Source organism: Monocercomonoides exilis (assembly GCF_001643675.1).
Source record: "Monocercomonoides exilis strain PA203 chromosome Unknown scaffold46-794033, whole genome shotgun sequence".
NCBI lineage: Eukaryota > Preaxostyla > Oxymonadida > Polymastigidae > Monocercomonoides > Monocercomonoides exilis.
Genome location: NW_027150591.1, coordinates 675,172 through 692,375, shown reverse-complemented (window position 1 = coordinate 692,375; position 17,204 = coordinate 675,172). Strand labels below are relative to the sequence as shown.

Sequence of the window (17,204 nt, the reverse complement as noted above, 5' to 3'; positions counted from 1 at the left end):
CTTATATTCAAAGGGATGCTTTTTGTTCCATGCAATCTGTCATTCTCAGTTGTGAAGAGAAAGGGAGAAGAGAAAGAGATTGAAAAACATAATTTTGATTCAAATGGGTTTTTATCGGAAAGAGAAGTTGAAGGAAGTGCAACAAAAGATCTGATCAGCAGCTGTGGAAATGAAATAGAGGTGACTGTATATTTAATGTTTGGTTATGTGGAATCTCCTTCTTCGACACAGTCATTCATACTGAAGAATGCAAGCGAAACAAAGATTAATGGAGATGAAAAATTTGTTGAAGGAGGAAAAGAACAGAAATCTTATTGGTTGTTGATTGTGATTGTGCTTGTTATTTTATTGTTGATTGTTCTTATTGTATCTATTATCCTGGCTGTTCGATGGAGAAAGCAAAAGAGAAGAACAGAAGAACTGGAGGAGATTGTGGAAGATTCAGTGAGGAAGGATCCGAAGCTGATTGAGATGATGACGATGGAGATGTTGCCTGAGGAACAATGGAGAAGGGCCGAAAGGGAAGTAGAAAAGAAGAATGAAGAGATGATAAAGAGGAGGGTGTATGAGAAAAGCTTGGGACATTCGGAGTCATCTGAGCATTTGCTGAGTGAGAGTGGGTCAACTGAATATATCTTGGGGAAAGATTCAGATAAGATCCCTCAATGGATGCTGGAGAAGGTTGACGAAAAGGAAGAAGAAGAGACAAGAAAAAGAACTCCTTCACCTTCAATATCTTCCACTTCAACAACTGACTCAGATTCATCATTTGTTCGAATGGAAGATGCATGCCCAACCACTTCATCGATGTCGAATCTGGTGGATGCAATGGCCTGCTCATGCCCTTACGAGAAGCTGATTGTGGATTTGAGAGATTCGCTGTTCATGTTGTTGCACGGAAGGAATGAGAAGAAAGAGATGGCAATTTGCACATTGAAGGAAAGAGAGCAAACAGCTGCTCAAATCCTGTTCTGGGTGGCGAATCTCGCACTTCACTCGTTTGATGAAATGGAAAATCCTCTCTCTTCTCTTTCCACTCTGAGCCCTCATATTGTATTGTTTTCAGAACACATGGTGATCTGCATTGTGATGCATTCAGACTTCTCTTCTGATGATTCTGATTCCTCATCCATCTCTTCATCAACGGTTGCGACTTCAGCAAGTGAAGATGATGATGAAGATTCTCTTCCTTCATCAGCCTTTGAGGATGAGGATGATTTCAAAAAAGAGAGTTTGAGGTGGAAGGCACCAGAGCTGCTGATGAACAAGAACATGGGAGTGTCAAAGAAGTCAGTTGTGTTTTCGATTGGGATGATGCTGTGGGAGTGCTTGACATTGAAGGTGCCGTTTGGGGAGTTTGAGGCAGAGACAGCAGGGCAGAAGATTGTGAATGGGGAAAGGCCTGCGTTGGAAAAGCTGCCAGCGGAGTTCCAGAGATATGTGGAGGCATGCTGGTGCGGGGAGAGGAAAAGCCGGCCGACGCTGGTGGAAGTGAAGCGAGTGCTGTTTGGAAGATTCCCGAAGGATGGAGCGATGTTCACGGTGTCGGATGCAATCGCATATCTGGTTCCATCGAGGAATGATGGGCAGAGCAACAGGAAGAACGACAGCAGGGAGACAGTTGCAGCAATCAATGAAGTTCAAAACATTGGCACGAAATGAAAAGTTGAAAATAAAAAAAGATCACACGAAATAAAAAACTTGTGATGTTATCATTTGTGGAAATACATTCCACTTCACTTGCAAGAAGCAAAGCTGGAAATAAGAAGGAAACGTTACAAATATCTCAGCTCCCACAAGAAGTTCATTCATTGTTGCATTTTGTGCAGAATGTCGAATTGTCGAGAATTGAGCATCTGCTCGCGCATGATGTGTTGTCTTTTGCTTCTCTGATCATTTATTTTCGTTTTGAAAAGTGTTTTGGCTTGTTGAATTATCATCAACTTGATGACTGGAAGTTTTCCATTCGTTTGAGTTGTTGCTCAGAAGTTTTCTTTTCTGTTTTTTCAAATGGTCACTGTTTTTGATTTTTGAGAGGTATTGTGACAAAGGAATCAACGAATATGGAAATGAAAAGAAATGTTTTTTGTGCACGTGTGCATTGTCGAATTTTTTTGAGAATAAGGAAGATGAATGAGGCATTTCCAATGGCCGGGCCAAGCTCGATCCTTCTTGAAAAACAAATTGGAATGGTGTTTGCAACAAAAAGAATACACACAAAAAAATGATTCCAAAAAGAGATTCTTGGGAAAAAAGGCTGTTGATTTTGCTTCAATTTTCCAATGGCTATTTTTAAGTGGAGTATTGTGAGCATTTTGATATACAATAAATAAAACAAATTTTATTTTTCATAAAAAAATGTGATAAATTTGTGATATTCTTTTTTTTTAAAGTCGCAAATGAAAAATTCTGATGATTATAATAAATGTTCATATTTTGATCAATTTTCTATTCCCGCAAAAAAATATGTATTTATTCTTTTGTAAAGTTCATTTTGTATAATTTTCAGTTGATAATGAAAAATGAATATTCACATTTTGAGAATTGAACTAAAGGAACTTTTCAAATAAATTCAAAAAGATAGGTTCAGTTATGCAACTTCAGGCATTTTCATGCAAAAAATTTAAACTTTTAATTCACTTTTCGTGAAAGAAAAATATCAACGAAATTTGTTCTTTTTTGAGGCACGTGTCAGGTCACAAATCATTCTGTTATTGCAATCAATAATACCTGTTTTCTGAAATGTGAATTCAACTTTGAAATCTGAAAAAGTTTTATAAAATAATGAGTGAAACAACATTGTTGAACAGATTCTCACTGTTCTTGTTAATTGTTAATTCTTTTTGTATTATTGAAATAAAGAAAAACAAAAATTTGATAATTATTTTGTTTATTTTATCATGTTTTTTTTTTGAAATGCTCCATGAAATATAAATGAAAAAAACTCTTTCACATATCAATTGTTCGCCAAGTGTTGTTTATTGCGGAAGTCCAAAATAAACTGGGATTTTGTCAATGTTCATTATTCCCCATAAACCTCCCTTTGTTTGTCTTGTTTTTCTTGTATATGAAAGCGGCAATGATTTGTTGACCTATTTCACAATTTCCATCACTTTTTTGAAGCTTTCTTCAAAGATCTGGGCTGTTAAAGGAGTTTTTTGAAAATCATTCACAAGTCCACTTTCTTTGAATGTAGAAAAAATGTTGATCGATGAAGAAACTTGCAGAATGGCATTCACTGCAACCCACAAAAGTTGTTCCATACTATCATGCGTTGAACCTGATCTAACCTGTTGAATTTGAAGTTTCCAAAGAGAAAAAATTTATAAATCCAATGACTGCAACAAGTTTGTTGTATTCAGAGGCAAAACCAAAAGCAAAATATTCTCATTATAAAGACGAGTCAATACATTATCCGATAGGTGGATTCTGCAGCCATCAAGAATCAACACTGCCTGTGCGTGTTTATCTGGCAAAATCATTCTTTTAATGTTGACATGAGGAATGAAAACTTTCTCAATCCAGTTTTCAAACCACTCCTTTTATAAAATAAGACGAATTTCCGACTTCTACGCAACCATGAATTCCTATTTGATAGCCTAGAGACCGAAGGGATCTTGTGTTGAACGGTTTTTGCACCAGAAAACAAGGAGGGACAAAAGTACCATCAAGTGAAATGCAGTGGAGCAATGATAACCTTTTTTCTCCTCTGTCAACAGGCGTGTGATCAATTACACGATTTTCATTTGTTCCGACAATAAGGTTCATCTTTCTTGTATCTTCATGTGCGTGATAACCTGATTCATCAGCACAGAAGATCAAGGATGAATATTTTCCACACGCATATTGAACCAAATGATTTTGGCATAAGTGTAAAAAAACACCTCCTCCAATTTCACGATTTCATTCATGATAATAAGTGGTAATAAATAACATAAAAAAGCAACACTTTTGGGTGGAGCAGTTTTTTTCGATTTCAACACAAAATATCAAAAATAAATATTTATGATCTGTCCCATTATTAAATTTTTATTTCAATATTTTTTGCATAAAACTTTAATGCCCGTGAATTGAATGTTGATCTTAGGAATAAATAACGCAACAATTCCTAAATCATTAATGATAACGATTACACACAGTTTTTATTTCCTTTTCAATGTTGTTCAATTGATTACTAACTTACACCTATATAACAGTTGTAAAATAATAATTTCATATAATTTTGTTGAATTAATATTTCCATTTTTATTTTGTATAATGTCAAATTAAGTATTTGATTTTTTCTTGGTCTTTTTTTAACAATTTAAATCGTTGTTTATTTGTTTTGCAATCTTAAAACTGGTGAGCAATAACTTTGAAATAAAGACAATTATAATTGTTGTGTTTGAATAAGGGAAAATGAACGTTTATGTTATATGATTATTTGCACATCCTACTCGTGTGTGTTCATTTTATTAAGTGATAATCATTTCAGAATTTTCATAAGAAAGAAAAGTTTAGATATTTTTTTAATGTTGCATAAAGTTCAAATGTTTAAAAAGTAAAACTTTTGAAAATACGAAAATATTTCATGTTCACAAACAGAAAATAATGATGCATTTTTTGTTTTTTTGATGTAATGCAAGAATGTTTTCTTTTTTAAACCTCAAGAAAACAACAAAAATGAGCTATTTGAAACACCTATTGACACATTTTTATATATGAAAACAGAAAAACAAACCATAACATAAACTATATCATTTCGTCTATCTTTTTCATATTTTCATCTTTTCTGACAGCATTCTTTTGATTTCCTTTCTTTTGCTTCAACTTTTTTGTCTCTTTATCAATCTCTTTTTCTAATCAAACAGATGATATAATAAAAATAGACTATTTTTGTTTTATGAAATGTGGAGAATATAAACATGAAGCGAACTTGTATATGTTTGTTTGTAAAAAACAGCTGTTCAGAAGAGAAAGTTGTTAAAGTGCGAATAAGGAAGGAGGTTCAAGTCGTTAACGAGGTATTACGAATGCTCTGACGATTTCATTGTTGCGAGGTAGTCCGGCAGTCACGAGGCAAGCGTGGATAAGTCTTGTAGAATCGTGAATGTTTAAGATTCAGTTAAGGAGTCCCCCATAGTTGACTTTCCTTGCAAAGTTGGTTCTTCTCAAGGAGCTTCTGAGGATGTGCTTGAAGAGTTTGAAGGGTGGGAGGGACTTCTTTCTGATGTTGAATTCAATGACTCACAGGCATATGGCTTCTTTGAGCCAGGTGGAACCTGTGCGAATGACGAATTTCGCTCTGAAAAAAGGGTTTTCGATGGAGAGGACAGAGCCAATACTCATGAAAGTGGGTATTGGAGGAGAAGAGAGAGATTACAGGAGAAAACAGAAGATCACGAAAAAGTCGAAGAAGGAGTATTGAAGATCTGATTGAGAGCTGTTGAGAGGATAAGGTGGAGAAGAGATCGATGAAGAGGAAGTGGAAGAAGAAGAAGAAGAAGAAGAAGAGAAAGAGGCAAAAGATAAGAAGAAAATATGACGATGAACATGAGTAATGTCAATGGGCATTACATGAAGATTCAAATGACCGAGCAATTGTTCCTTTTTTAGAAATTTCTGCATCAGTTGCACCGAAAGAGAGCGTTAGAGTGGGAGCAAATATTGAGGTGGGGAGAGCGAGGAAGGCATCTTGGAGGAGGGAAATGAAGCAGTTGAGAGTACACTCGATGGTGGCACATAGGGTCTGTTGGGGTTCTCCACAGGCGCTAGCATCAGTTTTGTTGTCAGAAACAATTTTGTTCTGTGCAATGAGGGGGAGCCAGTCATTGATCACTGCATTGTCAGCTGTATTGCTGTTCCACACTCTTTTTACCAAGGGTGATGATCAACACTGATTGAATGAGGATTGAGTGATGATGCTTCCATTAAAGAACATATCATTTCACATGCCATATGTTGCTGTATTTCCATCGAAGAAACAGAATGTGATGAATTTTGTTCCATTCATCCAATCATATGTGTCTCTGAAAAACATTGCAGCACCTCCCAATGAAGTTGAAGTTGATGTCAATTTATTGTTTATAAACTGGCAATCATTAACCAAAAATTGATTTGGTTTATTTTGTGGAGGATAATTAAATGCAAGTGAGCCTGTTGAATCACCACCAGAATTTGCGATGCACTTGCATTTGGTGAACAGGAATTGGCCAGATGCGGACAAGTCGTTTAGCAAGAAATACCAACCCGTTCCACACCAATATGTTATTGAACAACTTTCCACTTTGTTTTCTGAGAATATCCAAACAGAATTTGTTTGAGGACACTATATAGCAGCTGCTTCTCCATGGAAAGCAGAACAACTTGTGAAATTGCATTTTATGATGTCTATGTTAAGTAGGAAATCGCAACATATTGCTCCACCATGATCATTGATTGAACAATTTTTGAGCAAACAAGAAGTCTCTCCCAAAATCACATTTTATAAAACTGGAAAAATAGCGTTTAAATACAGAAATAAAGTGTAAATTTCAAACCTCATTTGTTAAGTTTTTAAGTACTGCATAATCAAATCCAAAGATCAACATTCAATTCACGGGCATTAAAGTTTTATGCAAAAAATATTGAAATAAAAATTTAATAATGGGACAGATCATAAATATTTATTTTTGATATTTTGTGTTGAAATCGAAAAAAACTGCTCCACCCAAAAGTGTTGCTTTTTTATGTTATTTATTACCACTTATTATCATGAATGAAATCGTGAAATTGGAGGAGGTGTTTTTTTACACTTATGCCATGATTTTTCCAGATGATGATGCTTTGTTCCGATATTTTCATTCTTTTTTCTTCTCTTACGCTTGAAGGAACGATCATCGATTCCTCGTTATGCCTTTTTATGAATGAAGAATGAAAATTGTGAGAAGGCGTTTTATGAGAAACTTTCGCAACAACGGTTTTTAGCGTTTTCGGTGTGATTTGCTTTCTTTTATCTCTCAGATTTTTTGAAATTTCCGTGACTCGTTTTTCTTGCTTTCGAGTCGTCAACATGTTTTTTTTCTCAATTACCTTTTTCCTTATATATCCGGTGCTTTCCTGGCAGACAAGGCTCGGTGTGCAGTTGAGTGCCTTTGCAATTCGCACGTTAGAAGGAATTTTAACTTTTCTCATTTTGCAAGCGTTGAAGAAGGAACGAATTAATGAAACTTTCGTTTTTGAGTGTTTCGCGACAAGAAGACAGAAATGAAGTGGAGGTCCAATTTTGGAATAAATCCTGTTAAAACTGTTTCAAATGAAGATGTGCTAAAAGTTGAAATAGCGAAAGGCATTTCCAATAAAAAGATATTCAAATATGTTTAACTGAAACAACCATAATAATTTAAGAATTATCGTTGGCAACATTTAACAATTAACATGAACGATGAACGACTGAACTTTGAGTAAAAAAAAAAAAAAAAAAAAAAAAAGGTTAAAAGTCCGAATTATCCCCCAGATGGGTGATTATTTCTGAAATAATAACTTTTTGGGGGAATTGACATTTCAAAGAGAGTTTGTCCTTGACAGGAAATTTTTCTTTTAAATGAAAAATGTTCACATTTCTTTCATGAGCGAATGTTTGAGATAAGTTCAATGCAAATGAATCAACAAATAGGAGAATAATTTTCGTTGTGTATTTCTTTATATTCAATGCAAATTTTCTTTCCGAATTTTTTGACAGAAAAAACACGACATCAAAAATAATCACCCAGATATTTAAAAAAACCTTGAATGAATGTTTTAAATTTTGTGAGATGAATTCTAAAAGATTATTGCAATCTTGAGGAGAAAAATCAAATGAAAAGAATTTTCTCAAACATTCACAAAATAATCATGTATTTTCAACAATAATTTTTGATGATATTTATTGTTCAAAAAAATGAAAATTTTCATTAAAACACTCAACACAATCTTCATATCCTTCTTCTTCCATCATTTCAAATACTTTTCTTTTGGCCGTCTTTTCTTCTTCTTCTTCCTTTTCATCCTCCTCTTCTTTCAATCTCCTTGAAATATTCAAAAAGAAAAACAAGCAATTCCACAAAATATCATCATCCAAAGTTGATTGCTTTATTTCATCAAAAAACAGAACTATGATTCCTTCCTTCAACAAGTAATCAATTTTCACGACTCTTTTATCTGCTGCTTCTCTTAATGAATTAATGCACTGTCTACTAATTTCTTTGCAATTATCTCTTGATGCTCTTAACACTTGTACAATTCTGCTGATAAGTCCAGAAAGTTCTTCATTCCACGAATGACAATAGGGAAAATAATCCTTATCAAATTCAAGCCATCTTATCAAAATAAGCACTTCTTTTGTTTTATTAACTCTTTCTTCTTCTTTTTTCTTCCAATCCACACTCTTTGACAGATCTTCCAATTCTCTTGTTGCTTCTCTTGCGAAATGCAGTTCATTTGTAATCACTTCTTCCAAGCTTTTGTCTTTCCAAAATCGGTTAATTAAAAACTGCCACGCTGACTGATAGGCAAGTGTTGTCAGATTTCTGTGCTCCTGATGATATTGGATAATCTCTTTGATCTCTTCCAAATAAAGTTCTTTGTCAATATCCTAATATAAAAAGAGGGAAAAAATCAATTTTGTCAAATAAAATGGAAATGCTCTTACATTATTAAAAATATAGCTCAAAGCCAGCAAAGCTATTTCCACTTCCTTTTTTGCTTCTTTACTATCCTCTTTGTCCGATGCAGCACTCAGAAGGCAAGGCACAGTGATTGAAAGAAATTCATCTGGAACGTCATCATGATTCCACAAAACAAAGAATTTGCAGAGATCAGTCAAAAGCATTTTGTTCTTTTCTTCTTTCTTCTTCTCATTTTCATCAATAATCATCTTCTCAAGTCTTTTGTTCAATAAAGAATATTTAAAAGGATAACACCATATATCTTTCAACTCCATCCAATATCCGGTGCAACTCAACAGCAAAATGACATTTTCCAATGTCACTTTCTTTTCTTCGATCATTTCTTCGATTTTGTTGAATAATTCCACTGAAAAAATGAATTTAAACTCTTCTTTATCCATCTCATTCATCAATGTATTCATTTCTTCGATTTTCTGTTTCTGATCATCTTCAATGCAATATTCCAATTCAGAAAACAATTCTTCAAAAAAGAAATAAATTAAGAAAGAAATCCAATCAACAAGAATTCTTATGCAATAAAGAATGCAAGCCCATGAACTTTTTTGTGCTGTCAGTCTCCTGTATTTTTCCAAAAAAATTGCATCAGAAAACAATGCCGTTTTAATATTCACATTGATAGTTCATATGTTTGGATCGAAGAAATAGATGAAAAGTAAAAACTCAAAACAGCCCATAGAAATATATGCTTTCAAACTCTCATCATAGATATTAACATTTTTGATTTGTAATAACAAAGATAAAGAACGATTAATCTTTTCTGTTCGTTGTTATGGGTGTTCTGATCGAGTTGTTTTCTTTGAACGAGATTGTCCATTGGAAAGATGAGAGATAGGTGAGAGAATATTTTCTGCAGGATAGGCGATATTATTTTGTGTGGTTGCACGAGACAGCGATGACGGGGAATTGATGATGGAATTTAGCAAGATGATTTTTTTGAAAATCATCTTTGAAGGAAATTTATTTTCCAAAATAACATATGAAAATTATGATGTTTGCATTTTTTATTATTCTTGTTCATTTTAAAGATATTTCCATCTGTGGCCTTCTCAGAGTGCAAGAATCTGATAAATTTTAAAAATGGCCATTCCTTTGCTTTTCTGAAGAGAATATCGGAAGAGAGGCGAATTCCGAGATATAATCAGCAAATGATAATTGAAGATTTTCTGTATTCAGTTGGGAGAGGGGATGAAAATAAATTTTATTTCAAAGCATTTTGATGAGAGCGAAAAGGAATAACAACAATTGGACAGTTATTGGAAAGAAAATTATTCGGATATTTTTTCTGAAAAAAAGTTGATGGCAACATTGAAAGCAGGATGTTTATGTGACAAAAAAGGATGACGGAGAAAGGAGCACTGGGAAACAATGGAAAAGGAGATTGACAGCATCTGTTATTGGGCAATCCTCTGCATTTACAACAGGGAGGGTGTAAGTGTTCTTTTGAGGAATTTATATAATTTATGCAAAACTAATTATTTTTATTTTATTTTTTAAATCATTTTTCCATTCCAGCAAACAGCATTTTTTGTGTTGACCGTCAATCACAGGGAGAATCCATTTCAAGCTGCATTTTTGCAGACAACACATTTTCTTCTCCTTCTCCTTCAATCTGTTCATTGACGAGATTTTTGCTCGGCAGGAGGGAAAAAATATTTTCTTCATGAAAGGGAATTGCTGAACAAAAAGGCAGAATGCAATCGCCATCGTGCTCTTGTACTGCATCATGGAACGAGTTTTCCAATTCTTTTGCTATTTATTGGGATTCAATCAACGTGCTTCAATACTCAAACAAATCCCGTCCCCCCCCCCCCCCCCCCCCCCCCCCTACTTTTTTTTTTTTTTTTTTTCAACCAGATTGATTGGATTGCGCGTTTTCTTTGAGAAAAAAGTGTTTTTTTATTTGCAACCGTGCAACAATGCTTCTGCAGCTGTTGACTCGCCTTCTGGAATGAAAGCCAACTTTCCCTTCTTCAACACCTTCAGTGCTTTCTCTGTTGCAACCTCGACTTTAAAAGTTGCCTTATATCAAAATGTCTTCTTGAAAGGAGTATTCTTCACCTTTATCATCATCTTTTTCTTTTTTCTCTTCTTTTCTTTTTTTAAGTTTGAGAACAAACGCGAATCTATCCAAATTGTATTATTGATTCTAATTGAATAAAAGCTTGATGTTCTTTGAACCTGATTCAGGTACCTCGGAAAATTATTAGCATTTTCTTGTTTCTTCAGAATATTTTTTCATTCCTTCTTTAAGCTGATCGAACAATCTTTTGAATAACATTATTCTTTCAGAAGTTATAAACAAATGTTAAAAAAGTTATAAGGATTGTTATTCGTTCACTCATGCAATCAAATATTTGCTTGATATCATAAGAAGATAGAGATGTTATCAATTGTTCAAATTCACTATTATCTTCAAGATTAATGGAATTAAAAATGACTCAAAAGTTAATTAATGACAACCTATGAAAAATATACATAAAAAATTAAAAAAATTCAAAAGAATGAGCTATACAGAAAATTTCACAAATACTCTGTTGCGCAAAGTATTTGATGTTGCAACATTAAACAATAGCAAAGAAATTAAAATTCAATAAAAAATAAAAGGAGGAAAACAATTAGAATGCGAACAAAATTTTGGAAGTGAGAACTCTAAAGCGAGGGGGAACTTTCATTTGCAATGAGTGCAATACAGAGGAGGAAACATCAAAAGCAAATTTTTCATTTCCCCATCACTGTATACATTTTTATCAAAGCTGGATATTCAAAGACAAAAATTGATTAGAACATAAAAAATTTTAATAAATAAAAGGAAAAAATAAAAAATTGAAAAGATTCAATTTATCTGCAATCTTTTCACAGAAAATGATATTGTTATCAAAGAAATTTCAGAACAGAAATAACAGAAAAATACATAACAATTTAGGAAATCAAACGAAAACTCTTTCAATTCCTTTGAAAAAGGAAGTGCCTTATTTTTTTTTATATTTTCAAAATTGCTTGGCAAATTCATCGCATCAATTCATTTAAGAAATCAATTTGCAGCAAAACACACCATCCAAATTGTCTCTCTCGTTCATATAATTCCAAACAGATGAATTGTTCATTTTCCCTGTTTCACTTTTCCAGATCTTCGATCTTCTTATATTCTCTCCGTTTTCTATGCGACAAAATGCAAATAAAAGTCGCAATCGCAATGAAAAACACAGCAAACACAGATGAAATAATAATAATTATATATATAATGACGGATGTCGACTCTGATACATTTTTCTTCTGATTTATTAATATCGAACTTTCTGAATGTTTCACTTCTCCACCAATTACACCACACGGATATGAAACACGATAGATAACTGATGTATAATCATCTCTGTCCAGCAGTAACTGGGGAATGTTCACCTTCATTTCCGTCTCGCTAACATATTCAACCACAGGACAATTCACCCAGTTCAATTCTTGTCCTGCCTTTTTCTGTGATGCTTCAACTGTAAGTCCACATGGAAACAGATAAGACCCATGAATCACAGCTTGTGCCACTTCATCTGATTCGATTATTCTGCCTTTTCCTTTCTCTGCTGTCCCTTTTGCATTTTTAATCATCGTTGCATTCTTCAAAACAGGAGTGAAAAAATATGAATCCATATTTTTAGCTGCATTTCCATTCACAAGAACATTTGAAAGCATACCAAATGGCTTTCCATCCAATCCATCGCTACCAAAAGCTAACGAACCGATGGACATTTGATATAGGTCATAATTTTCTGTCAGTTGAATGTTGTGCCGTAAAGACGGATATTTTTCCCAACCTTCATCAATTGGATGATTGCCCATAAAGCTGCAATTTTCCAAGTGGACTTTTGAGTCCTCTAATAACAAAGCACCCTCACTAATGTCTTTGAATGAACTGTCATGGAAAACCGAAGATATCGAATTTTGAAGACAAACAAGTCCCGAATTCCATTTACACAAAGAATTTTCTTCTTCAATTTCTTTATTATCTGCTTCTGCTCTTGTTTCTAATCCACCAATCATGCAACTGCTTAATTTCTTTGTTTTGATGCTGAGATCTTTTCTATGTTGATTTTCATTACTGATATTTCTATTTCTGCCATAAATTGCCAGCTGGGATATATCATTTGTACCAAGATCATTCACAATAAGTTTATATGGAAGCATCTTTCCGTCTCCGCCTAACACATTTTCTCCTTTTAGCCCAGTGAACCAGGGTCTGAAAACAGCATCAATTATTATCAATTTATATCTTGTGTAAATAATATCAAGTGCATCTCCTTCAACGGCATCAGGATATTCAATGTCAATGTGAAGCAAAATAATTGTGGACCGAGGCTCAAAGACTGCTTTGAATTTTCCAGCGTTCATTTTTGTTCCAATCTGAAGAATTCCACGATCATATTTTGCAGAAAAAGTTAAAGAAGAGTAATTATCAGGAACAGATGCAAATGTAGAAGGATATTCCAGCAAAAGTGGCCTTTCAACAGAAACCCTTCCAATGGTAAGAAATTCAGCATATACTTCTTTCGTCAAGTGAAGAACAGCTGTCCTGTACGAATCGCAGGGCTCTTCCTTTCTTTCGCATGTTCTTTCGTTGCTAACTTTATTTCCTCCAATAAAGATATGATGCGAACGGTATGAAAGCTTGTTTGTTTCATCGCTCAAGAGATCAATAATTTTTTCTTCCCCATTATTTCGTTCTTCCATAAGTATTAAATTCTCCTTGCCGTAAATTTCGCGCATCTCAAACAGGAACATGTCATCGCCAATCTGCTCCCTCCCAACTGGCACCGAAATGAAAATGTATTGTCCTTTGTCTGCGCTGCAGTTTGTGAATGTAACTAGTTCAAATATGATGGAAAGCTGCTCAATTGCACTGTCAGTAGATCGAATGAACATTGCACCACCTTTCGATTCTTCATTTGAACTAAAATTCTTTTTGTTCGCACTTGCTTGTTCACTTTTGCATGTGCAGTTTGTGAAGTTCAGATCGGAAAAAGTCTTGTCACTTTTGCAGTCTCCAATTTCCACATACAATGCCCCACCAATTTTATGTTCAATTGAGTTGCAATTCGAAAAATTTCCTTTTGAACAACTTATTTTTTGGCATCCGCTTAAAATGGTGAAGACAGATTGGGAATCGCTTGTAGTTGAAATTGAATCGAGAACAATTTGATATATATTTATACCTTTTGAACTGACTGCTAGTATTAACGCGTATGCAGATGAGAAATGTGCAAATATTGATTCCCGCATATCAAAATTTCCTGATTTGCATTCTATTAATACGCAGTTCAGAGCCTGGCTGGAATCAGTTGAAGTTATATTATCTTTATAAATATAAAATTTTGCATCTTCTCCATCGCAGACAAACAGTCCATTGTCTCGACCACTTTTTCTTGTTGTGTCCACTTTGATTTCCGCACCGCGCAATTCCAGGTACCCTCCTTGCTTCAAGTTGAATAATCCTTCGCCTTGCTGAGCTTTCGTTTCATCCAACACAGTTGTGAGTGAAATAGCACAATAGCCTTTACCTCTGATCTCAATATGATGATCTTCAATTGCTATTGGTTCTGTGTCATATTTGTTACACTTTTCTGTGGTGAAGATTGAAAATGGTTTTCCTGGGAGGCTGTTAACAATCGCTTGCTTCAGCGTTTTACATGGAGCCTTTTCTGGTTTTCCGCATTCAGCGCTGTCCACTCCGTTTTCTGCATCCACATTCAATTCCAATGAATCTTCTCTTAGCCATTCATCGTGATATATCTCTGATCCGTCCTTTTTCGTTACACATACCCGATTCTTCGTTGTCGTGCTAAAACACTTTTCGTCAAAAGGCGCTTTGTTCGCATCAGCGTTTCCTTCACAACAAATTGTCATGTCTTTCCCTCCAATGTCTGCTTCATTGTTAATAAAAAGGCAGTTCTTAAATATGATAGCATCTCCTTTGATCTCTTCCTCTCCAAAAATTGCTTCGACTCCACCGCTCTTCTTTGCTTGACATTCTTCAAATGACACGTTTGTGCATTCAAATCCTGCCATCTGTGATAAGTCAAGAATCAGCAGTCCTCCTCCTTCTTCTGATGCACTACATCTGAGAAATACCACGCTTTCTAATAACACTTTTCCTTTTGTTGCACCAATCATCACGCCTCCCCCTTTGGTTGCCTTTCCATAGCTGATTACCGTGTCAAAAATATTCAGAATACTTTCCGGATGCAGCATCTCAAAATAGAAGCAACTTCCTTTTTCTGACTCTAACGATTTCACTGAATAAAATAAACACTTCGAAATAGTAATCATTACTTTCTCTTCTGCACGACTACAAGCCTCAAGCAAAGCGGGTCCGTCTGAAGTCCGTTCAATATTTTTTATTTCGCTTCTTTCCAATGCGAATGAAGATGGAAGTTTCAGCGCACATTCTTTATCCAACTTCATTTTCCAAATGGTTAATCCATTCAGTTTTGACAGCTCAACATTCTCAGAAATATGCAGTAAGTTTGCTTTTGAAAGAAAATAATTGCTCGACAAGAATTCAAGCTCGTCAATCAATACTTTCCCATCAGTAATTCTCAAGATAGAAAATGTGGTGTAATCATTGATACTTTTATCAATTATAATGCTGCAATCCCTTAAGGTTAGATCCGCATTAACATCTTTCGAAAGAACAACAGCAGACTCTTCATCGGTATCTTTAGGCAAATACTGTTTTGTTTCAAAAATCAAAAAATTAAAGTTCAAATGTTCCATATTCAAGGTTTTCTCATTTGTCAGGTGGAACTTCCCTTTTGTTGCCAACTCGTTCAAGTCAAATGAAATATTTCTTCTTATTCCTTGTTTTGACGCTGTTGTTAACGTTAATTTGAAATCTTTGGAAAACAAAAATCCATAAGGAATGGCAGCAGAATCAACAATCTTCAAAGTTTCTTCTTCATGCCCCTTTCCTATCAGCTCCATTCCTTTTCCAATTGTTTTGCAAGGATGTGCTTCCGTTCCACAATCGTCAGTAGAATCCTCACCTTTTTCGGAAATGAATATTTCTGTTGGTACAGAATCAACTGCTTTCCAATTTGTACCAAAGCGTTGCTCAGAAAAAGAAAAGAAACGTGGAAGTAAACAGTCAAGCAAAATAAACAACGACAATGTGTTTAGAATCATTTAAGTATTTTTAGAACCTTAATAAAAATTCAAAATCCATAATTTTTTGTAATTGAATAGTTTCTATAATTTCTTCGAAAAATCTTTATAATTAAGTGACCGTTATGCATATCACTTCCTCAAATTTTTCCGAGAATTTTGTAAAAAAATATGCATTAAACAATTATTTTTTTCTTTTTCAAAATACTCGTTTTTATGTGTTAACTTTATTTCATAAAATAGCATTTTAATCTTCATATCCCATTTAATCATAAATTTCTTATATATATTTTAATAACTTGTTGAATTCTCAATTTTTACCTTTTGAAGATTAATACTTATATTTTTGAGATATATTGCAAAGGAAATCTTTTCTTAAAGAAATAAATTGATTCCAGTTGATTAATCGCCTGCGGCAATAACGATATTTTTCAAGCAAAGTGGGAGAAAATTATTTTTGTCTTTTGAGAAAAAAATGCTGAATTATTTAGTCTCGTGCATGAAGTGCTTTCTCCATAACATATGGATTCTCTTTCACAAGTTTAACATTGAGGCCATCAGGAACAATTTTGCCTGATGCGCGCAGTTTCCTGTATTGGTCTTGTGTGTATTTTGTGAATCCCCATTTGTCAGAAACAACAACCTTTTGCCTTCCTGGGAATTTCATTGAAGCACGACGAAGACCTTCAACAAATGCAGCTTTGCACTTTTCTGGTCCACGAACAGAGATGATAACGTCTCCAATATCCACACGTGCAACAAGACCGCATGGTTTTCCCCATGCACCTCTCATTCCTGTTTGAAGTCTGAAATGAATAATAAGAAAATTTGAAATAACGAAATATGAAAACATGTTTCTAGCAAACCTATCAGCACCTGCACATGAAAGCATCTTGTTAATTCTGATAACATGGAACGGATGAGCACGAACACGAATGTGGAATGCATCTTTTCCTCCGTATTTTGTGACATATTTGTTTACAGCAACACGTGCTGCTTCGAGTGCTTCACTTGAAAGTTGTTCCTTCTCAAGAGAAACGAGATGGACACAAAGAGGGAATTCATCAACGGTTGCAGTTTTTCTTCCTAAGTCAAAGTTTCTAATCTTTGGATCTGGAACACCACGGTTAAAACGAGATTTTGGAAACGGTCTGTTTTTCTGGTAACGATAGCAACGTGCTGGTCCTGTGAAAATTAGTAATAATGATTTTTTTCAAAATTGAACAAAAAACAATTAACAAGCAAATTTCATGTTTCAAAAAATAAACCAAAAGAAATTAACAATTAAAATAAAAATAATCCTTCTTTCAATCGAATTGGCAAACTTCTCCCCATTGAATTATTGATCCTTCTGATTGATCAATAAGCCTA

The 17,204-nt window shown here is 34.3% G+C and overlaps 4 protein-coding genes across 4 annotated transcripts; 1 reads left to right on the top strand and 3 right to left on the bottom strand.

The window, feature by feature from the left end:
• Positions 1–195: 195 nt before the first annotated feature.
• MONOS_1891 (putative Protein tyrosine and serine/threonine kinase) lies at positions 196–2,080 on the top strand (the record flags this gene model as incomplete). The annotated part of the gene is made up of 1 exon (XM_067871772.1): positions 196–2,080. The coding sequence occupies one exon, from the start codon at positions 196–198 to the stop codon at positions 1,660–1,662; it is 1,467 nt and encodes a 488-aa protein (XP_067721653.1). The 3' UTR covers positions 1,663–2,080.
• A 5,653-nt stretch (positions 2,081–7,733) lies between these two features.
• Positions 7,734–9,453, bottom strand: MONOS_18678 (uncharacterized protein). The gene is made up of 4 exons (XM_067871719.1): positions 9,379–9,453; positions 9,215–9,242; positions 8,648–9,144; positions 7,734–8,590 (listed from the first exon to the last, which is right to left on the bottom strand). Exons 1-4 carry the CDS (start codon positions 9,397–9,399, stop codon positions 7,883–7,885), a joined length of 1,254 nt encoding a protein of 417 aa, XP_067721652.1. The 5' UTR covers positions 9,400–9,453; the 3' UTR covers positions 7,734–7,882.
• Positions 9,454–11,798: 2,345 nt separating this feature from the next.
• MONOS_1890 (uncharacterized protein) lies at positions 11,799–15,854 on the bottom strand (the record flags this gene model as incomplete). Its single annotated transcript, XM_067871771.1, has 1 exon — positions 11,799–15,854. The coding sequence occupies one exon, from the start codon at positions 15,852–15,854 to the stop codon at positions 11,799–11,801; it is 4,056 nt and encodes a 1,351-aa protein (XP_067721651.1).
• A 371-nt stretch (positions 15,855–16,225) lies between these two features.
• On the bottom strand, positions 16,226–17,202 carry MONOS_1889 (putative 60S ribosomal protein L10-2). Its single transcript, XM_067871769.1, has 3 exons — positions 17,159–17,202; positions 16,700–17,018; positions 16,226–16,639 (listed from the first exon to the last, which is right to left on the bottom strand). Exons 1-3 carry the CDS (start codon positions 17,166–17,168, stop codon positions 16,321–16,323), a joined length of 648 nt encoding a protein of 215 aa, XP_067721650.1. The 5' UTR covers positions 17,169–17,202; the 3' UTR covers positions 16,226–16,320.
• Positions 17,203–17,204: the final 2 nt, after the last annotated feature.

Coding starts and splice junctions, on each gene's coding strand:
- MONOS_18678 (XM_067871719.1), bottom strand. CDS start 9,399: ATGTTAATATCTATGATGAGA. Junction 9,145..9,214: donor CAGCACAAAAAAGTTCATGG/GCTTGCATTCTT, acceptor TCTTTTTTGAAG/AATTGTTTTCTGAATTGGAA. Junction 8,591..8,647: donor TGAGCTATATTTTTAATAAT/GTAAGAGCATTT, acceptor TTTTTATATTAG/GATATTGACAAAGAACTTTA.
- MONOS_1889 (XM_067871769.1), bottom strand. Junction 16,640..16,699: donor TCATGTGCAGGTGCTGATAG/GTTTGCTAGAAA, acceptor TATTCATTTCAG/ACTTCAAACAGGAATGAGAG.